Raw genomic sequence first — 23365 nt, 5'->3', positions numbered from 1 at the left:
TAGGAGGGTTCTGACCATTGCAATCCATAAGCAAATATACTAAGGTAAACAAGAAAAACATTTAATCCCACTAACATCTTGGTCACTGCATATCCTCATAAAACATGTTTCTCTAATAAATTACTCCTAAACCGTAACAGGAGTATTGTATTTTCTAATTGATACTTGGCATAACTCTATCAATTATCATTGCAGACTTGTAGTAAAAATAAATCTCTTTGCTTTTCTCGAAGATATTCAAATTTGATGTGCTGCAATAAACATGTTAAGCAACAATAATTTGGCCAATATTGGTTTTAAAACGGAGATGGGAGTAGCAGACTTTCTTTGCAATTGACACCATACACGCTTATTTTGACTCCTCGATTCAAAAGCCAGGTAACTGGTCTTTGTACTGTTCTCCAAATAAAAGTAATTATCACTGGACTGAATGGCCTTTCCGATGGTATACTCAGAAGAGGTAGATGGGATTGATTGGCTCTTGCAGGCGTTCCAATTCTCTCACCTTTCTGAGCTAGTAGGATGATCATACTGGTGTTAACAGTCAATGCAAGGGTCAGGTAATACAGTCAGGAGTGATACCACAGATGCCGTGCAGAGACTATACTCTGGTCATCACGTTTAAAGCAAAATGGTATTTTTTCCATGAGAAGCATCATTGCTTGCTTTGTCATGAATCCTAGGTTCCATACCAGCAAAAAACAACACTGGCCTTTTTCTCAAAAGTATTTGGACAAGTCTAGTCACATACGTTTAACATCCTTGCACCCCCTCGTCTTGTCAGAGTTTATACAGAAAGAGAAGATGAACAAGCGAGACAGAAAATAATAAGAAAATAAACACTGCACAACACCCAAATGCTAATGCAGGTGGTTTCCAATTATACGCTTATCGCAAGGAATCCCTCTCAGTAGTTGCCCTTTATCTTCTCACTTTTCAAATTTCAGTAGAGTCGCCATAAAATATTGAACTTTTAATACCTACCGTATTTTGCAGTGGGACACATTTGGTGTCTTGTCTAGCAAGGCTCAAGCAAAAAACTAAAACGAAATTAAGTTTCTCAGTCTTCTTTATTTAGTTCTGTGACTAAGGACTGTCATCCCACCCACCCAAACTGGTTTTTATGTCAAACAAGTTGTGTGCGACACTGGTCAAGTAATTTGGATCCAGCCATTATGACACATCACATCGGTAGTGTTCACACCACTAAAGGATCTGCCATTAACATCCTTAAGGGTTCAAAAGGAAAACCTTAAGGTCTAAGAGGATGTCAACTGCACAAGATTCCCATGACCCAAAGGAGGTCAAGGCCACCATTCCTGGTGTTGTCAAGGGAAAATGCTAAAGTTGGCAATGCTGACAAGGCATGCTTATCCTAGTTATAGAACACCCCCTAAAAACATACTCTTGGCATTAAACCACTTCAAGTTCCTTGAGGGATTAATCATACCCTTCAATACTTTTGGTTTCTCATCTGGCAGAGCAATGAGGAAAGGACTATTGCATATCCCCTTAACACATGAGAAGGCATTTGCAGCAGTAAAGATGAGGGTTATGAAGAAAGCTTAGCAATTGTGGGTGTATCAGGCCACTAGCCCGACTCCATTGTGCTCCTGAGTGGCTTGTTTCCTTATCTAGGTTTGGGAGTTCTGGTGACTAGATGGCACAGTTGACTGGAGGTGGATGGTTAAGGATTTTGAGGAGTACTCTTTAGGCATGGTTTGAAGGTAGACTGGTGAGTAGTTAGCGTCTTGGGTGATGACTGAAAACCCGAGGTGGATCCGCTTAGAACAATTGACAGAGGAGATTTGCTTCTGACAATACGAGCTGGTGGTGCCAATATTTTTTATTCCTGGGTGTGAGAGGGTGGCAGAGGTAAAGAGTATGAGGGGGTGTGCCATGGGTGCTTTTGAAGACTGGGCAGAGTACTTTGATGGTGGCAGAGGAAAGCAATGAAAGCCACTTGAGCTTCCTGCAGAGGAGGGGCACTGGTTGATTTTCGTTAAAGTTGGAGCTAAGCAGCCTTGTTTGCAGCCTTCAACACCTCAGTTTCTGGAAGGCAGAAGGTCCACATAAAGGGTGCTTCTGTAGTCTAGGAATTAGTTGACTATGCTGCCTTTCACTAAGGCTATACAGGAAAATGTTTGTGAAGAGTTTTAATTCGAAAAGGAATTCAACACTTGACTGACCGTTCTGGACGATAGTGTATTGAAGGTCCTGATTCAGCACCAGACAGGCAGACACACATACCAATTATGATCTGACCGTTCTGGACCATAGTGTATTGAAGGTCCTGATTCAGCACCAGACAGGCGGACACACATACCAATTATGGGAATAACAGGGATGGTTGGGACACCTATGGGGGAACGAGCAGACCACCGGGAGCTGTAGCCAGCCCCAAGTGCAGGCATGAAGGGAAACAAGGGTGGGGACACTGTATATAACACAATATGGACACAGGGGAACCTGCCACATAAAGGCAAAGGTGGCGAAACTGCAGGCACGCTCACTTCAGAGTATCACAGGTGTGCCTCACATCATGGACCAGCTTCAAAAACACAGCCTGTGCATCGCAGCTGAGGGAGGGCGGGTGGGGGGAGGGGGGGAGGGGTCAGCTGATCCAGGCTGCTAGTCTCCAGCAGACCACAGTCGCTGGGAATAGCATCAATTGATGTGATCAAGGTTGGCGAGCCAGTTGCACAGCTACTCGTGGGAACTGGGGAAATCAAACAGAGGGAAGACGCATGGCACCAAGGCGGTTTCACACCACGCCACGGCCAGCTGGTATAGGAACAAGGATGTGCAATGAAGGGGGGGCTCCAAGAGCCAATCAGACGGTACCTTTTGGCCTCCCGGGAAAGTAACAAGCAGACAGAGTGTCCACAATAGTGTTTGCAAAATTACTACCTTGCAGGCGCTGTCTGAATGTCTCCCTTCCCTCTAGATCAGGGTGTCTCGTGTTCCTTCCTTTCTGGTGCCGACCAATGGCAGAACCGGAGGTTAGCACAATTATCTTATTGCTAATTGAGAACTGTTTACAGGATGGAGCAGTAAGCAATGTGGTGCCACACAGGAAGGAGATGGGCTGAAAGGGGGTAGATCTGTTTGCTCCAATCACGCCTAACCAATGCATGCCTTGCTATAGGGGGTATGACGTAGTCCAACTAGTTAGCTTCTTGTGAACGGAGAAGATGCAAAACTTGAAGTGCAACGGTTTCTAACTCTGCAAACATTGTATTAATGGTATAATACTACTGTTCGCTGTGAGCCAGTTTGTCAGCTCTCATCAACTAGTTCTGTTCCACTGTGCTGTTTGATTCATGCTCACCCAGCTGTAACAAACAGCATTACTTCTTGTCCGGTGTGTTCTCTTTTTTGAACTAATACTGGTAACTTATTAATTATGAGTTCTAGAGGATCCCTGATACATTTTCGGAAGCCTCAGTGAGGTCCTCAGTTCTCTAGGTCAACTGAGGGTATTCCGGCCGCCCTCCCTGGGGGCACGGGTACGGCGTCCGCAGACCAGTTTTATGCGCAACACAGAGGAAGCCCTGTAGAAACAGTTCACAGAGGTCTGCCTGGTCCCGACAGAGGGAGAAGTGAGTCTGTACGGGAAGCTCAGTGTAGAGGGGACTCTAGGATCTCTAGCACACGTGAGTGTGACGGTGCAAGAAAGCACTGCATTGTGGTTACATGCCCACGGAGGGAGGAGGGACTGTATTTTATGGTGTTTAGGACGCAAAAGACGATCAACCGTAGTAGTCGTAGATTTTAGTACAAGCCACCCAATAGGGAGTGCGCTTGAGTGTGGGCACCACTGCATTAGAGCAGGGGGGGTGCATAGTGAGGGCAGACCCCGATAGAGAGTTGCGCATTGTACCAGCGATTGTATAGCTGCGTCATTTAGGGAAGTTGGGTGTTACTGTATATTCTAGTTGTCGGACTTGTATTTTGAAGGAGTAGAGAGGGACGCGTGCATGGTAGCAAGTGTTGTTCGTCTTGTCTTTGCGGCGTTGGCCAATGTGGAAGGGTTATCACTGACTGGTACCTTGTGTATAATAGCACGCTTGGTATTATTGTGGTAGGTGTAAGCATAAGGAGCAAAGGCGACTCAGCACCTACTTTACTAAAATAGGGTAGGTCAGCCAGTGGAGAGGGCCGTTGCCTACTAACCCCGAGTGAGTGGTCGGGCCTGAGAAGGTGGTCAGTATGTTGGTTGAGAATGCGTGGGTGGGCCTGTGGAGAATGTGAGCAAAAGGAGGAAATAGGAGAGACGAGTGACTAAGGTTGAGTGTAGGCAGAAGGGCATTCAAAGAAGAGTGGGAGGGGTGATTGGGGAAATTATGACATACAGGGAGGGTGACCAAAAGACAGGAAATAATGGTCTATCTAGATAGCTTCCTTGACCATAAAATGTAAAAAATATTGCCCTTGTATCGTGAGAAAATATTAAAGTATCATTTTCAGTGGGTCCAGGAGACTGCAGCTCAGTGCTTCCAGGTGTGGCCCGGAGAAGGAACGCTCGATAGTAAAATAATAGAAAATGTGTTCTCATACTTGTTAACAAAATATAAAGGGCTCAAAGTTAAAAAGTAGGCAGAATATATTGGGACTCAGAAAGCAGTACGAGGAAATAAAAGGGGAACAGATGAAGGAGGGAGAGGTGGACAAAAAAGGGGGATGGACCAAGTTCTCTGCCCCCACCCTACGGTATCTATCCGAAATTACGGCCCATGGTGGGGTATACAAACCTGCAGCTGGAAAGCTCAGAGGAGGGAAAAGAAGTGATACAGAAAAAGGATAGGGACACATGATGGGATGAGGCCTAAAAAATAGGAGAGAAGAAATAGTTAGCAGACATTGAGAAAAACATGCGACAACAGGTGGATGCATTATTCAATGAAGCAGAGAGGGTGATAGGAGGTGTGGTGGAAAAGTAAGGGGACAAGGGGCAATGGTCGTTGGGAAGAATACAATTCAGATTGGACGATGAGGAAGAAGAAAGGGGAGAGGAAGAGCCAGTAGGAGGAGATGGGGGTAGTGCGTCCTCAGATGAGGAAGAAATAGGGGGAGATTGTAGCGATGGGAGTGGGCAACGAATGGACACCTGACAAGGACAGGAGATTGGGGAGGAAGAAAAGATGACAGGACAGCGACGAGTGCGGGAGGGACTGGTCAACGTAGCGCTGGCTCAGGCCACAAAAGGGGGAGGGAGGACAGGGCCCATGACGAAGCAAATGCTGCCATTACAAAAGGGGAAAGGGGATGTACATTAGGTGCCATATGCAGCCTGCCCGCCCTCGTAGCAGGGGCCAGCAAATGGATACAGGCACTTCAGAAAAAGAGCTGGAGTGACATTGGCAATTGAGAATATGGAAAGTTTATTTGCAGCCACAATAGGAGAGCAAAGAGACAAAATATTGGAGAAGGCAGGGAACATGGGGTTGAAATTAAGAACTAACGCACACAATGGGACTCCTTTCAACAACTGTCGAGCACACTTGTGTGAGTTTCTGAGAAGCATGTTACCAGATAGTTATGACTTGGGAACAATGATGGCACATAAGATGAATGGAGACGAAGACCCTGCAGGATATATAAGACAGCTGCAGGATCTCTGGACGCAGGAAACACGAAGGAGCTGGGACGAGTGCATATCCTTATTCTACCATACTGGTCAAGGGATTGCCGGTAGGTGTCCAGGCATCAGTAGACAAGATTTTGGGAATAGAAGCAAAGGGATGGCCAGAGATACAGACAACGATAGTACACTACTGTAAGCGGAATCAGGAGATCAAAAGGCAGGTGGCAGAAAATAAACTGGTACAAAAGAAATTGGCGCAGTATACAATGGAAGGGGCAATGCTCGTGCCCAACGCTGCCAGAGTGGCACCCATCCATTAGGGAGAGTTCCCAGTGGGGAACACACCACAGCAGGGTGTTTATGGGCAGCCGCAGTATATGTCACAATAGGGAGCACTGCAGCAGGGGAATTGTATGCATGCATGGGGGTACTTTCCCATAGGTAGAGGGTACCCGCATCAAGGAAGAGGAGGATACAGGGGGGCAGGATACAGGGTCTTCAGAGCATGCTTTATATGTAGGAGAATGGGGCACTTCACACATACATGCCCTTTGGGCAACATGCTTAGGCACAAGCAATGCAAATGGCATAACAGCAAGGATTTGTCACAGCAGAGCCACCCCTCCCAGCCCAGCTACAGCAGAGACAAGCACCTCAGCCACCACGGTCACAGCAGGTCCAAGTGGGGCCAGCGGATGGTGGAATGGCACCTCAAAATGTGCCACAGGACGTACAGTGGCAAGACAGAACGTGGTGCCTCCCTACACCGTGGTTGGCGTTGTCGGAGGTAACCCTTTCCCACAGAATATCCTGCAACAATAGGAAGGCCCAGAGAAAGCTTGACCATGTCCAGTCCTAGCAGTAACTGATGGCCCCGAAGAGGAACCTGAGGTAGCAGTGAAAATAGGACCAAGAGAATTCTCATTCCTCAGGTACGGGAGCCACCAAATGTTGCATAAGAGAAGGGGGATGCCCGCTAGCAAATAAGGTGATGAATACGCAGAGCTTTTCTGGGGCAGTAGCGAGTTCCTGTAACAAATGATTTACCACTCCATAGGGACACAGCACATCGTAGCACCACTATGGTACTGCAAAGACAACTCTATTCATATACTAGGAAGAGACTTGCCCAGGAAAACTGAACGCAACAATATCATTGACAGAAAAGGGGACGGTGTGCTCAACGCCAGGAATATATTATACACGAGTGGCAGCACTTTTCTTAGCTGCACATGCTCAGAGCACACTGTGAGGTCAACCCGTGTACCCTAGCATGTTCCTGTATGAGGTTGGGATACTACTGATAACAGTCCCGGGGATAGAAGAAGGTATTTAGATTGGCATCAGAATTTCTATTCAGAACGTAGTGCCAGAAGGAAGACATAAAAATGTGCCACGCTAGTGCTACAGGTTGACGAGGTAGTGATACGCAAAGACATGGTGATTCTATACGGGACAGACAATAACAGTGGCATATGGTCCTATGCATCGACCCAACACCGACAGTGACAGAATAACTGATGAACAACTGTTCTCCGATGGGGAGGAAGAGGGAGAAATGGTATTCCAGCTACAAATACCCTGCCCAGTAAAAGTAGTAGAGAATGTAGTGCCAATAACACAGCTGGTAGAAAAGGGAAGCAAACACGCCGATGAAGAGCTCAAAAGGGTTCCCGAGAAATTATTGACCAAAGGGCCCCATGCTGTAGGGGTACTGAAAGGAGTGGGGCGATGAAGATAAAACTAGAGAAAGGGGCGCTGTTGCCCCGAGCAAAAGAATACCCATTGACCAGAGAAGCAGATGAGGGAACATACTTGACTCTACATGCACTATGGCAGCAGGGCATCATACAGACATCCTCATCACCTGATAAGGAAATAAAAGGGTGGGTCAGAGATTCATACAAGATTTACATCCTCTTAACGATGCAGTGGAAGCACAGTCTCCCCTGGTACCGAACCTGATACAATACTGTGCAACATCCCAACAAAAGCAAAATACTGCAGTGTTTCACACGAAGAATGCCTTCTTCTCCATCCCACCCAATATATTTGACAGTGTTTATGTATCGGGGACCCCGAGTTGAACACATTAGATTGCCCCAGGGATATTGCAGATCCCTAGTATTTTCAACAGAGTGATACAGATGGATCTAAGCAACTTCAACTATGTTGACGATTTGTTAATATGCAGTGAGACTGAGGAAGACTGTAGGGCCAATCGGTGTACCTTCTAACACTATTAGCTGAAAAGGGGTACAATGTGTATAAGGCAAAACTACAATACTGCCAGGAGGAGGTTATGTACCTGGGAATAATAATAGCCATTAAAGGGTGCAAAATAACTAGGGAGGGTTGATGCAATCCACTTGACTGCACGACTACACACAGTAAAGGAAATGCAATTACTGCAGGACATGGGACTTTGACTACTCTACATTTACAATACCCCTACTGCAGTCTGCTATGGAAGCACAGAAGGAGAAGAGGGGAAGAAAAGGGGACATCAGAAGTGAACGAGAGCTTCACAGAACAAAAAGAAGCATTGGCCCATGCACCGGTGCTGGCCACCCTGAACCACAAAGAGAAGTTAAACTTGTTCTGCTACTCAGATAGCTCAGAGGTGACAGCTGTCCTCACGCAAAAGAAGCCAGAGGGACCCAAACCACTATGCAGGAACATTTCCCCTGCACACAAGCGCTCGCGGCTGTAGCATTTGCAATTGAAAAGTCAGCAACAATTACCATGGGGTGTCCCTTAGTACTGTACCAGGAGAACTCACTATTTGCCATTTTGGAGAAATCAAAGAGTGCACCGATGACACAGAGGGTAATGAAGTTATACTGACCAACCGAGCAACTGAGTTAGTCCAGTGTCATGTCGTAAACCCAGTGACATTCACTGCAGAACCCGCAGAAGAAGGGGACTATGCGCAAGATCAAAGAAAGAGGGCATGGATTCACACCTCCGACGGCCGCAAGATCAACAACAGCATCTCAGAAGTAGAAGCATGAAAGGCAACTTGATGGGAAGTATAAAAGAATTATCACCGACTTTCTTTACAGCCATCAGACTTTACCAAAAGGCCACAAAGGGAGAAGGTAGGGGCAGGGGGGTAGGACACAATTGGGGAGGGGGGGACCAAGAAGGTATAAATACGATTGAAAAATATAGGGATAGGACTGCTTTGTCTCTTTGTTTCCATTTTCTTTCTCTTCTGGTTTCTATGATACAAAGAAAGTAGGGGTGTACTCACCAACAATGGAAAGGGGACATGCACTAAAAGAAGTATATAAAGCACTGAAAAGTTCTATGTTTCCATGGCATGGGAGGGACAGGGGCGAGGGGTTGACATCGCATCTGAAAATGTGCGGTACAGTGAAATGAAAAGGGTGGGGTGAGAGCATTAATGGCAGTTGCTATGTGTGCTCGCTAATCTCGCACGTTGCAGGGACGCCAAGACGATTCTTGCCGCAAGATGTAGCAGCACGGGTGGGGGTAGGGGGTGGCCCGATGCACTTGTCTTTATGCAGTACTCGTGGGCTGTTCCAGGGCCACACAGTAAAAGTGGAATGGATAGACAAAGGGAGGAGGTATATGCAGATAATTACATACAACTTCAAAGCACGGCCAGGAAAGAGACAACAAAGCAAATGATACTGGAATACAATACAGATGGGGCACAAAGGGGGCGGGGGGGAGAAATTGGTTACTGTCCATAGGAGAATAGATAGCAAAATCTCAACAGGGCACGATATTCTGTGGTGCCACACCAGACTCCTGATGCAAATGAGGGGTTCAGTGATTCATTATGTAAGGTGGGAACGGGGGATGATGCAGTGTCATGCAGAAGGTCTGGTGGGATATGAAGGGAGGGTGATAAAGAAAATTAAAAATGCAGGGTAACATGGGAAATGAACGTACATGCCTTAATATGGATAGATGAGAAACAGCAGCCAGTATGCATAAAGCCACTCACACAGCATTCTCTGTTTCAGAGCGACAGGGACTGTACTGGGGACGAACGCTGGCTGCGAGAGGACGATAAGCATATCAGCGCTGCAGAGAGGATCAGCGGTGGTGATGGATTTTTGGTGGACATGTGGATCCAAAGCATATGCAGAGCAGCCACTGGGGAGTGGTATGCAAACTTGTGCCCCTCTACAACCTTTCATTGATCGTGCCCCGGGCAGACCAGTTACCTTTCAACTAACTTTCTACATCATGGCAGAAGAGCAAGTAAAAAGAGCAGAAGGAGGGGAGACAAGCCATGGGCACATGATGAGAAAGGAAAGGAGCCGCAACTACATATCTGTTAAATCAGCCCAGAGTTTGGACGCAATCCCACAGCACTTAAGACTCTTCAACAAAGGATCAGTTTTCTTTATGTCTCTACTACTTCCTGGGGTGCAAGCAGCCACCAACGCTAAATGGCTACAGATCACCCGCTGCAAGGTTCTATAGCTGGCAAATGCAACCAAGAAAGCACTGAACATAGAGAAGAGCTCCGTGCCCTTTGCCTGGAGGCTGTACAGAACAAATTTGTTCTAGATTTAATGACTGCCATAGAGGGTGGGGTCTGCCACAAGATCGGAAGCAGCTGTTGCACAGCAATACCCACCAACAATGCTGCCAATGGAACTCTCCCAGAGGCTGTCGAGGAAATACTTACACTACATGAGAAGATGGTAACAAAACATAATCCCACCTCGGACAGTTGGCTGGATTCATTATTCACCTGGGTACCAGAGTGGCTAGCCGCTATGTTTAAAATACCTGTCCCTGTGCTCATTGTGATGCTCATCGCCCTCTGTGTCGGCCCGTGGGTCATCAGACAATGCAAATGTTGCAAAGGGAAAGTATGCTATATCATGTCTGCTAATAAAATTGGTTAGGAAGAGGGCAAATTAGAGACACAGCCACCCAGGGTGAATGAGGGGGTGGGGAGATGGAGTGTGTGTGGTTCTTGCAGCACCCCCACCAAATGCAGAAGACTATGCTGCTTTTTGGGTAGTATTTTCCCAGAAGGGCGGGATTGTTTAATAATCAGAGACACACTGGAAGGGTATGAGGAAGATGGAGGGAACTCGGATAGGGTAACACGCCTATGGATGCCAAAGGGAGGGGGAAGGAAGTGTTGATCGAAAGATCGATGGGGGGAATGTAATGAAGGTGCTGATTCAGCTGCAGACATAGAATACAGAATGCACACGCATGGCACCATGGCGGTTTCAAACCACCCCACGGCCAGTGTGTATGGGGACGAGGATTTGGAATGAAAGGGCGCTGCAAGAAGAGCCAATCCGACGGTAGGTTTTGGCATCCCTGGAAAGTAACAGAGCACCACAATAGTGTTTGCGAAGTTACTATCTTGCAGGTGCTGTGTGAATATCTCTCTTCCCACTAGTTCTGGGTGTCTTGTGTTCCTTTCTGGTGCTGTCCAATGGCAGTTGAATAAAGAACAGGAGGTAAGCACAATTATGTTATTACTAATTGCAAAATGTTTGCGGTATGGAGCAGGAAGCAATGTGGCACCACACGGGGAGGAGATGGGCTGAAAGGGGGTAGGTCGGTTGGCTCCAATCATGTCCAACTAACGTATGCCTTGCTATAGGTTGTATGATGTAGTCAAACCAGTTAGCTTCTTGGGAACCGAGAAGATGCAAAGCTTGAAGTGAAACCGTTTCTAACAAACATTTTATTAACGGTATAAAACTACTGTTCGCTGTGAGCCCGTTTGTCAGCTCTTATCGACCAGCTCTCATCAATCAGTTATGTTCCACTGTGCTGTTTGATTTGTGCTTGCCCAGCTGTAATAAACCATGTTACTTTTCCGGTATGCGCTCCTTTTTGGACTACTACTGGTAACTTATTAATTACTAGTTCTAGAGCGCAGCTGATATAATAGCCAGATGCCCAGTGTGCAGACTTCCTTCTGGATTGATACGGCTACACAAAACAGCTGGCATGAGGCATGCCGTAATCTAGTGATCTGGATCAAAATCTTTGCGAGCCAATGCGCTGGAAGCTACTAGAGCGCATTCAGGTTTTGAGGTCTTAGACAACTGATCATCTTTACCAGAAAGAAGCAGATCTATTTGAATGTCAATGACATGGGCGCAAAGTCGGAGAAGATCCACTAGGGTTTTATCGTGAATGTTGAACAAGGGGAGAGAGAAGAAAAAAAAAAAAGGCATAGGCAAACGTGGAATGCCTTATTGGGACACCACATGATACAGCTCAGGGGAGGGATATTCGGTTTTCTAGCCCATTGCTCAGTTCCCTGCCCATCAATAAAGAAGAGAACAAATACGGGGCTTTGTCGGATTGACACTTGCCACTGACTTTAGTCTGAGACCTACGGTGTTGTCCACTGCATTAAAGGCAGCAGAAGCTTCCTTCTTTGCGGTTCAGCAAGGCCTTTTTAGCTGGGGTGGGTGGAGGAGGGGGGGTAATCAGCACTTTTTTTTTTAGGCTTATGGGTGCCACGACCGAGACTGGTGCACGGATGCTACCTCTGATAGGAGGCGTCACCTTAAACATTGGCTGGCCGGTGGCTTTGGGAATACTCAATCTCCAGCTTTCAAAGCATAGTCTCAGAATGATCCAAGTCCCTCCTAATGCTTTTGAGGACTCCATCTTACCTCGATATCGCCATACCCGCAATGTAGACCTTGAAGGCTTGCCATCTAATACCCAGGGAGGTGGAATCTACTGCATTACAGGCGAAATAGGTCTCAATGTCAGCCTTCATTTCAGCCCAGAACACTATATCTTAAAAGCTTTTGACTTCAAGCGCACCAAGAGTTGCTCCTGCCCAGTTTCAGTGAAGGTGCCACCGGGGGAATGGTCAGACAATGTGCAAGGCTTTATGCCAGCGTCAAGTATTTTCCCCATGAATGAGCTCAATATCTGAAACATATCAATGCAGGATGACATGTCGTGCACTGAGGAATAAAAGGTATATTCCTATGTCTGTGTGTGTGTCATACACCATGCATCACACAAGACCAGTGATTGTATAAGGGATATCAAACGACGTGCAGCTCTGGGTTGGGGCCTGGGTGCAGCATTTGTTCCGTCTAGTTCATGGCCTAAAATCAGATTCATATCTCCTCCCCATACTATGGGTTTTCCACAGTAACCGGACAGGATTCCTCCAACAAGGTCAGAGAACTCAGGGGAGTCAACATTAGGGCCGTATGTGTTTGCAAGCACCAATTTGGTTCCTTCAAGGACACAAATGAACCACCACATACCTCCCCACGGGGGGGGGGGGGTCAATGTGTACTTTATTTTCCACTTAATTTAGGGTATTGTGTATGAGTATCATGACTCCCCTGGATTGCGAAGAGTAGGAGGTGAAGTACCTATTCCTCCCCCATGTAGGGGAAGTACTGCAGCATTTTCCTTCTTTAGCATGGATTTCCTGCAGAAATAAAACATTTGCCCCATGTCTTTGTGCATAGGATATTTCCTTCCGTGTTTTAGTGAAGTCTCCAGGCCACAGACATTCCAACACATTATTCTCAGCTGTTGGGCCATAAGATGTGTTCTTTCATCCTTTACGCTGTGCTTACCATAGGTACCGAATTATGTGCATCCTAAGAGCCTGCCGCCTGAGCACTCAATTGCAAGCATTTTAAGCATTTCCTCTCCCCAATTCACCTGAACTGAGCAACTGGCGCAAAACCAAATTTCAAGGCCCGCTATAAAACTAGGCCCACTGCCACCCCCAACCTGCAGTGTACCGAGCCCTCCCTCCCCACAAATACTCCCCCATTTCCAACAGGGCCCAAGGAGGCATGGTACCTTCAATTCACAACTGCAATGGGGCCACTGTTGCCGCACGGCACAACCTTTTACTAGGGAAATCACATTGTGTCTCACACAGTTAACTACTAACCACCTGTGTGAGACCCAAGAATGTCTGACTCAACACTGGCCAATGAAAACGCTCAGTCAGGTATATTCCCCTCACCCAGATCACCGATGGGGGTTGCTTATGGGAATCTGAGCTTTGTTGAATTTCACAGCTTCGCTCGGGACTGTAAAGAAATTGAGTTTACCCCGGAACTGGAGTTTCAGGCTGGCTGGAAATAACATGGCATATTGAATGTTGCGTTCCCTAGGCATTTTCTTCACACCAATAAACTGTTAGCGCTCATGCTGCACAGGGAGTGAGAAATCTGGAACAAGCAAATGGTTTGGAATCCTAATCTCAGTTCTTTCCTCTCCCGGGCCAAGCGCCGCACGTGATCCTGGTCACGATAACTTAATATATCTTTGCTATGATGGGCCTGGGGAAGTCACCCGGTTTGGGTCTGGGGGCCAGAGCACGGTGGGCACGCGCCACAGCAAAGAAGGGAGAGAGTTCTAGGTGAGCCAGTAGGTAGTTAAGCAAGCTCTCCACAGCCGATTTGATGGTACCAGTCAGGGCATCCTCCGGTACCCCAAGTATACAGATGTTTCTGCGTGAGCGTGACTCAAGATCATTGCATTGTTCTTGACAAATTTCATTTCTCTGGTAAGGGCGGTCACAGCATCCTGGAGAGCATGTACATTGTCTTCAGTGGCCCCTATCCTTGTCTCAGCGTCAGTGATCCGGGCCACCTCCTGCGCCAACTGGGAGTGAATGGACACCACATTTGCCGTAATGCCGTTGAGGTTTTCATGTATGGCGTCAAAACATTTTGCCATTGCTTCCATCATGCTTGTCAAATTCAGTGGGGGCGACGGCCCAGGGAGCGCCACGGCCCAGGGAGCGCCACGGCCCAGGGAGCGCCACGGCCCAGGGAGCGCCACGGCCCAGGGAGCGCCACGGCTGGGTCAGGCTGGGGTTGCGCTGGCTCTCCCTGCTTGCACCTCGGGGTGGGTTTTGTGAATTTGGCACACGCGCTGCAGAGGATATTCTCTGATCTACTTCCTCAGCCCAGTAGAAGAGTTTGAGCCCAATGGTATAGGGGTCAACATCTGCCCCCACAGTAGTAGCACGTGCGAGGGAGGAGCCAGGGGGGTTCCAAAAGCCACAAAATGGAATCGGCGCACCAGTCGCAGGACCTCCTGATCTGTGCGCTGCATTTCCTGCAAACCCACCACTGGGGCCCTCTGCACGCCTGGGACACGGGGGATACCCCTCTTGCAGCCCACCTATATGTGACCGGCCTGGGTCAGTTCTTCCAGATGGGAGGTAGCAGTTTGTTCACACAATGATGGGGCTCCCAGGCCCTGCTGGATGTCCCACGGTCCACCAAGGAGGCAATTACATGGACTCTCAGTTTTGGGTGCCCTTCCACCCCCCACTGTTGCCACAGATATATGGGGTATCAGAGGTCAGGGGGCATCCAGCGCTGTATCAGTCCCCCGGAGGCAAGCACCGAGCGGAATGGTAGAGGGCCCGTGCCCCTTACCTTGTATCCCCGATGCTGAAGTATGGATTCCAGTCCCCTGCTGTAGGTCAGGCTGCCGGTCTTGGGTTTTGCTCCGCTCTGCGGAGCGTTGTTCCTTTCCCAGCTGCAATCAGGCGAAGCATTGGGGGATGGGCAGACTTGCCTCTCTAGCCGCCAATTTAGGAATGGGGTCTGGCGGACACAAGCGGCACATGGGGACCTGCAGTGACCGGATGCTCCGTCTCAAGCCTCAGTGGATAGCAGGTTGAAAATGTGTAGGTCGCACCACCATACGGCAACGGGCGCGGCACAGGGAAGGACAAGGGGGGGGGGGGTCACCTCCTCCCTGCGCAGCAACAAGGCCTAGTCAGCAATGGAGCACAACATCATACTTTCTTCTGAAGAATTGGGCCATCTTCTCCAAGATGCCAGTCACCATTGCTCCATTAAGGAGTTAGCACAAAAGTTTTAAAAGAAGTACCTTCACTCTGGAAAGCTGTCATCCGATGGACGTCGGAGAAAACAGGCTCTCTGAAAGCCTGAGTTCAGTGCTCCAGTATTAGACTTTGCCTGAAACATGGCCCATAACAGCAGTCTTCCCTCATGTTTTCCAGTTGTGTCAAAAGTAGTTCCATGGATTGGTTTCTGAGGCATAACAAACATCAATCGCGTGTAAAAAAAAAAAGAAAAAAAGTAATCCACACTATCCCCACTACAAAATGCAGCCAACCTACCATTCTTGTTAAAGATTTTCTTTAAAAGGTGGTTATGACATAACTACAGTCTTTTCATGAAAAGCATGAACCTCTGGTGATCGCCAATCAGGGTTCAGCCCTGGGAGAGGACCCAAGACTGCTCTCTGACATGTCAGAGCAATTGCTGTGGAACATGGATGATCATTCCAACTCTTTGCTCATGCTAGACTGTTGTGGCCTTAGGCATCCTGGACCATGACATCACTCTTTCAGACGCCCTAGCCAAAGACTGCAGTCTTTCCAAAGCTCCATCATGGTTTAGATAACACATTGGCTAAATTATTGCTGGAAACAATAGGTGTGTTGCTTAACATGAGTTAACAACATCAGATGGCTAGTAACTAAACAGTTTCGCATTCACAAAGGAGCCCTGGAGGGATCGACGTTTTCTCCATTCATTTTTAAAATTTACATGAAACCACTTCAGCATTTGTTATGCGCAACTAAAGTAGACTTTAATTGCCACATAGCCAGGTTTTCTTCATACCTTCAGGCGACTTTATGATGGAAAATGATCTTCAATACATTTTTTCTCCCAAACATGGATGGATATAAACTGGCTCCTCTTAAATTGTAATAAAAGACAATTTATGGTTATTTAATTCCCCAAAGTAGCACCATATCCACTATAAGTGATCCCACTTTTTTCTGATGACCTGCATGTTATTCCTTAGGTCATAACTTTGGCTTCATCTTCAATTTGAACATCACAAGTTAATCCGACAGACCGCAGTATTACTTCATCTAGGACTGTTGAAACAATTACCTTAAGGAAACCCATTCAGGATTATAGATCGAGCTGCTAGGGCCAATCACTGGGGCCAGAATAGACTATTGTTATGCCATCTGTGTGGTTACAAGAACATTACTAGACCAGAGATCTTACAAAATAATGCTGCCCAAATAGTCACCAATATACTGTATAAGGCGCAAGTTAACCCTATTCTTTGATAATTATATTGGCTTCCTGTAAAGGCAAGAATAAACATTCAGGGTGCCACTTTGGGTAACAACTGTTTCTACAAAACCACCCACAAACACCTACAGTTGAGACGTATCCAATACAACCCACCTAAGATCCACAACCAGCATTTGCTGATCTGTCCCAGATTTAAACTGCAGTCTGCTGGAGGTAAGAACTTTGATGCCCAAGGCTCCAAGATAATGAACATTCGTCCTCATTCCTCTAGAGCCGAAAAGAAAATTCTAAACTTTAGACAGCATCTAAAAAGCAGTAAACTCCACTGAAGCTAGTGTAATTCCTCATTGACCATTTTTCAAATTACATGATTAAGTGTACCTTAGGGTTTGCCGAGCACCATACAAAAGAATGAAACATCTTGTTACATTGTGACAATGCATTGTTGACATTTGGCCCCTCCCGTGTTTTATCTTCACTCAAGTTGGTATGGGCCAACAGTACCAGATTTAAACATTTGCTTAAATACCCATGCAAGTGGACAAAGTAGAGCACAAGCACAGAATTAGCCAAGAGAAAAAACATTCCAAGAAGGAGACTGTTACTGAGAAATCATGCACAGTGAATTAATTTATAACGAGGCATGTAACAGGATCAATATCGAACTATAACGAATTAGGAATTTTCTGTTTCATTACATTTCTGTAAATATTCTGAGCAAAGCACTCACCTGAACCACTGAAGAGAAGCATATGATTGTAAATATCAGGAGCTAAGAGGAGAAAGCCTGGGAGTGGCAAGAAATGCTGGAAGAAAAATGAAAAAGACAACAACACATTAAGAAAGCATTTAATAGGAATACAATCAAGCATCTAAAATCACCAAACAATTTGAGCAATCAATTGTAATTGAGAATGCGTAATGTTTGTATTGGCTGTAATAGCTTCAATTTGATTAGGATATGATAAGTCATTTATAACTCACCTGTACACAAATGATTCTAGGTCTAGGCGCGACAAGACAAGAGAAGGAAGACACAGGGAGGACAAGACAAATGATCCTACTAGGCTTTGTGTCATTCAGATCGTGGGAGAACGAGAAGTGCTAGAGGAAAGGGTACAAGGAAGAAGAGAGGGGAAAACAGGGCAGCAATGCTCTGATAGTGCAGTCAGGCCAGCGCGGCTCTGGGTAGTGCAAGGAGAACAAGGGACTACAGTGGGGTTACAGTTACAGCCCCTACGTGCGTGGTAGGCCCAGAGGCAGTGCAAGGGTGACTGATCAAGAAAGAGCCTGGTACCCAATGAGACTCTGAGGGGAGCCAAGCAACCAGTCGGTACAGTAGACAGGTAGGTCAGCTGGGGAGGGAGAGAGATAGCAGAGGAGAAGAGTAAGAGGAAGAGAAAAGTTTTGGCTCAGGTTTGAGAGGGGCAGGGAGGCCATTCCAGAGGGAGGCACCTGCAGAGGAGAGATCTACCACCCCCCCCACTCTCTGCCTGGAGAAGCGTCTAACTCTTGGAGAGGTGGCGATAGCTGAGCGAAGGGCTCGAGAAGGAAGGTATTTTGGAAGAGAGCGTTGGATGTAGTGTGGGCCCCGGACATACAAAGCCTTGTGGAAAATGTAAAGGGTCTTGAACTTGATCCTTGCATCCATCGGGGGCCAGTGGAGAGATTTCAGGGCTGAAGAGTTACAGTCCCTGGGCTTGAGGCCAAGGAGAAGTCTTGCAGTCCTGTTCTTGATTAGTTGCAGAGGGCGGTGTGAGGAACCCGAAAGTGTGTCAACCATTAGTCCCCAGGGATCGGTCATCCAGGTGGCCAGGACATGGCCATCGCTTTTGGTTCTGTTCCTGGCGGTGGACCAGTGTGGGAGGATAACCTGGGTGAGGGGTCTTCGGGGAGTGGGATACCGGACGGCGAGAAGCAGTATCCCTGTAACACCTTTACCCCATCCTATCAGGTAGGATATTTAAGAACTCAACCCCCCCCCAACCCTTTTACAACACAAACCTGTGTTGGCTGGGGCCTCCCTCTGGAACAGCCTCCCTGAAACTTGAGGAGAATCTTCTCCGGTTCCGGAAACACCTCAAAACCTTTCTCTTTGCGTTTGCTTTTTCTCCCCTGTCCCCTGCTGACCTCCTGGATGAAACAAACTGCACTGGTTACCTGGCCACTCTCCGATCTCGGGCCCAGGTCCCTACCCCGCCAGTCACACACACCTGCACTGCCTTCCTGGCAACCCCCGCACTTGTGGACTGTTTCTGTATCCCTACAGTCCCACTACCAGCACTTGACACCTGATGTCTGCACTTACCCTTGCACTTGCCACCTGCTGGCTGTACTTTTATTTATTTTTATTTATTATCCCATGTACTGCACTGTCCCCTCCCCTTTCCCACCGGCACTTCCCCCTTCCCATGCACTTGCACGATCTGAATGACACCTGGCCTAGTAGGATCGGTGTCCGTCTCTCCCCCTGTTCCCCCTCCCTTGCATCGTCGCGCCTTGAAACACTTGTGTATCGGGGCGTTATAAATGCCATATCATATCATAACCCTTTCTCACGGACAGCCCGCTATGAGAGAAAATGGACTAACACCCGAGCCGTATACCTGACGTGTCTCAATACAATTGTCAGGCAAGGTCAGGCAATTACTGACCATCACACACACCTGACTTCCATTACATTCCTCAACACGGATAAAAGGCGCAGCACGAGAGCACACTGAGCGAGGCAAAGCACACAAGGAAACAGCAGTTCCAAGATGGCAGTTTAACAAGAGGAGAAAGACTGCAAAACCGAAGAGGGTTGCAAGGAGGGATGTTCGCTTGACCTTTTCAACAAGGAATCGTTACTTTCATGAAACCTCGAGAATAGGAAACGTTAGACCAGGAAACCCAGTTGAAGAATCCTGTATTGTGTGCCGAAGGTACCCAGGGCTCTCCCATGTCGATAAGTTGGGGAGAAGCGCCAGGTTCTGTGGTACTGTGCTTGGCTCCACGGCAAAGCAACATCAGTGAAATCAAGACAGTCATTGAGTTGGGGAGACCGGTATAGGACCAGTTTAAGCCATGGTTGCAAGCGGCAACATTGTATGGCGAGCGCTGAAACGAACATTGTTTGAAATGCATGTGATAACCAACGCGAGTGAAGTTGAACGGCAGATGAGTAATTGAACTTTGAATCCAAGATACAATACCTTTGAAAGAGTGGTCCGGCACGGCATGTGTGCTCAATTGAAGGTCTCTGTAATGTATCCAGTTGAGAGTTATCAAAAGTGAAAGACTGGCAAAGAATTGTGAATCGAAGGGGTCGTGCGACGGGTCAAGCTAAATCCTGTGCACAGTGGAAAGTCTTCAATGTTGATAAAGAAAGTTTATGGTAAAGTAGATAAAGTTGGTCTGAGTCCGGCAGAGAGAGATCAATTGGAAGCTTTGGGTTAAATCAAGTGAGTGTTATTGGTCTGAGGACGGTGGAGGGAGACTGACTGAAGATTTGATTTTAAAATGGATCTGAGCCCAGCAGAGGGGGATCCGGGGTGAACAGTGAATCACCCGAGAAATTGGTTACGTGAAAATCCTAAGAAAATTGTTTAAAGTGGATCTGAGGTGGATAACAAAACACTTAAGAACATTGTGTACATTAAAAATACAAAAGGAAAGGAACTTCATTGTTTGTTGTTGTATCAAGCCCTCTGAAAGAAGAGACTTTGAATGGCAAAGAGACTTTGGCACATAAGACCATGATATTGAAGTTTTGAACTGCACCCTCATGCTAGAGAAGCCAGAGACTGTGGTAAGCTTGAGTCTGCTGCCTTGTACAGTGCTAAAAACAAGGGGGGGGGGCATGGCTTGAATATCCGGACATGATTTCTTGAACACTTTTTTACATAACAGTGTTTCGCACACTATTTGTATTTAGAGGTAAGGATTGGCAATAGGTTTATTAGTATAGGCCCTTTAATTTTGATAAGGCACCACTAGGACTGCGTTATTATTTGATGGTGTAGCTTGATCCCATATTTAGTTAGATGGGCGTTTTTCAAACCCAACGGAAGTTCAATAAACACCTTACAACTTTGGTCACTTGATACCATGCCTTCCTAACAGCGGACAGTAGTGGAAGGCAGATTGAGAAAGAGGCTGTTGCATAAGTCCAGCCTAGATGGCAACAGGGATCGTGAGACAGTGAGCTTCTGGGGGAAAAGTGATAAAGGGAAGAGTCCCTTTGAGGTGGTGCAGCTGGTAGTGGGACTTTGGTGACGTCCGAGATGTGAGGAGAGAAAGAGTGGAGTCGAAGATGACACCAAGGTTTTTTGCCTTGCAGGAATGCAAAGGAAGAGGGCCCAAGGTGGGTGGCCAGAGAGAGGGAAAGCAGGGGCACAGTAAGAAGGATCTCCGTCTTACTGGCATTAAGGCAGAGATCACTGGAGGTGCACCAACCCTAAATCGCGGATAGACAGGAACGGGTGGGAGAAGGGGCTGAGAGAAGCCTGAAGGAAAGCAGAGTGTCATCTGCATAACAGTGAAAGTTAGAGGAGAAGGTAGAGATCAGGTGGGCCAAGTAGAGGTTGGAAAAAGAGGGTGAGAGGATAGAGCCCTGGGGAACACCAGAGGTAGAGGGAGGTGGCAATGAGAAAGGGACCAAGTTGGACCGGGGGTGGGGGGCGGGGGTTGTCCAAAGGAATGTGCTCAGCCACTCCTGGGCCTGACCCGCGATTCCCAGGTTCTCACAGAGTCGACTGATCAGGATGGTGTGGTTGACCATGTCGAAAGCAGAGGAAAGATCAAGGAGGATGAGGACAGAAGGAATGCTGGAATCAAGGTTAGACAGCAGAGCTTCACAGGTATTCAGGAGAGCAGTTTCCATGCCTCTGGCAGCTCTCAGTACTAAGATTAATGAACATCGTTCAAAAATCAAAACACGGAACCTCAGTGCGCCTATGGTAATCCATTTTGTTGAGATGGGTCACACTGCAGAACAAATAGAATGGTTCTGCATAGAAAATGTACAGGCTCACAATCAAATTCAAATGATTAAAAACCTGGACTATAAAGAGACTACAAAGAGAAATTATGGATTTTCAACCTTAAAACATTAACTCAAGGGTTGAAAGCCTTGGAGCCCTGGCACGCAAGCTATTAACATCAGCCATTCCATAAGTAATGCTGTACTTTCTCTCCCTCCTTCATGTAGCAGGCCTTGGATAGGGAACACATCCATCTTTCATGCATCGTACATGATGCTTATAGGACGATGGCGCCACATGACATCGACATATAACCCGGTCAAAGGGGATATGTGTGACCTTTTGGCCATCGAACCGCCTACGGCGATTGGTTGTTGATCTAATCTATGTGAATTAGCTGCACATTTTTGGTCAGTTGCCATTTCCAGTTTTGGGCACAGACCGGGCTTAAACACGTGCTGGAGACCGTTTTTTACATAGAATAACAAATGCCCTTGTGTTCTCCACAATACCCGGCTTACACTCGGTTAATATAATGGCCTCGACTCGTGGTTTCCATATACAAATAAGAGGCTTTATCCAGTTTTTTGCAATAATAATTGAATGCACGATATCACGTTGGCATGATAGTGTTTTCAATATTTAGCTTAAGATTAAGTAGATGGTAATACGGGCCATTAAACCTTCTCAACCTAGGACATCATGTTGTCACGACAGCACGCACAAACGTAACATCATGTGATAGAATTCTCGATCACGTGCTCGAGGCAACGCTATTTGAACTCCCCGGGAGAAGTCAACTACCCGCGCCCGCGTCTGCAGGAGCTCCGTTTCGTTTTGAGGAAACAAGCCGGCAGTGGTCAGCAGAGTAACATCTTTAAATCGGTTGGAGGTAAGCGAACCTAGATTCATGTTGCTTACCCACGCTATGACTTAAGCCGCGGGAGGCTAGATCCCTTGCATCTCTGCTATTCAGTCTTAAAATTGTATATTTTAGTATATTTTACGACTTTGGGGCTCAGGCATTTCGCCCATAGTTAAGTGGAATAATTAAGGCTCTCCGTGATTAGCGGGGCTGTTGTTCAACCTTTATTGACCCCTAAAATCTGCACCTCTGATTCACTCGATTGGCTAATCTTAACTTAAAATTTAGAGTGCGCTGTCTGCTCTGTGTTGTTCAATTTAGGGACGGAATACTTTTTCGTGAGCCAGCGTGAGATGGAAACACGTGTCGGTACCCACATCCACTTAGATGTGCCACTAACTGGACACATTAGGTAAGACCGGCATTTACATTTGCGCCATGATGGAGATGGGGGTAATATGCACCTCATTTATTCATGTCTGTAGCTTATAGGGTGGAGCCGTAGTGGGAGCCCAACAATTCCAAATGCAGGAACCATCTTCTGGAAGCTGTTAAATGGAATCTACAGCTGATTCAGCCATGTCAAAAAGGATTTTTTCCTTCCTTCCTAAGCCAAGGTCAGTTGTTTCTGTCTGCAGTAGCACAACATTTTATGTTAGACTAATAAATTTGAACACAGGAATGTATAATATACAACCAACTATTTTTGAAATTTGAGGAGTTATGCGGCATCCATTTCTGTGTGGTCTTTGGTACTAATATGGCCAGTGGGTCCGAGGAGCCAACTCAGGTCTCTATTTGTCTACCTCATAACTGTTGGTGTTTATTCTGCCGATGACCTGATTCCACTGTATTCTAGGACACCAATTCATGATGGTTGCACTTT

The 23365-nt window shown here is 46.9% G+C and overlaps 1 protein-coding gene across 1 annotated transcript in view; it reads right to left on the bottom strand.

Moving 5' to 3' along the window:
• Positions 1 to 23365, bottom strand: part of SLC35B4 (solute carrier family 35 member B4) — a 195071-nt gene that overhangs the window by 19871 nt on the left and 151835 nt on the right. Inside the window, exon 8 of the mRNA XM_069629623.1 lies at positions 17381 to 17456. Within this exon, the coding sequence (XP_069485724.1) occupies positions 17381 to 17456 (76 nt within the window). The remainder of the gene's footprint in view (positions 1 to 17380; positions 17457 to 23365) is intronic.

This window comes from Ambystoma mexicanum, chromosome 12 (assembly GCF_040938575.1).
Source record: "Ambystoma mexicanum isolate Mex_15411 chromosome 12, UKY_AmexF1_1, whole genome shotgun sequence".
Classification (NCBI taxonomy): domain Eukaryota; kingdom Metazoa; phylum Chordata; class Amphibia; order Caudata; family Ambystomatidae; genus Ambystoma; species Ambystoma mexicanum.
This window is presented reverse-complemented; position numbering and strand designations above follow the sequence as displayed.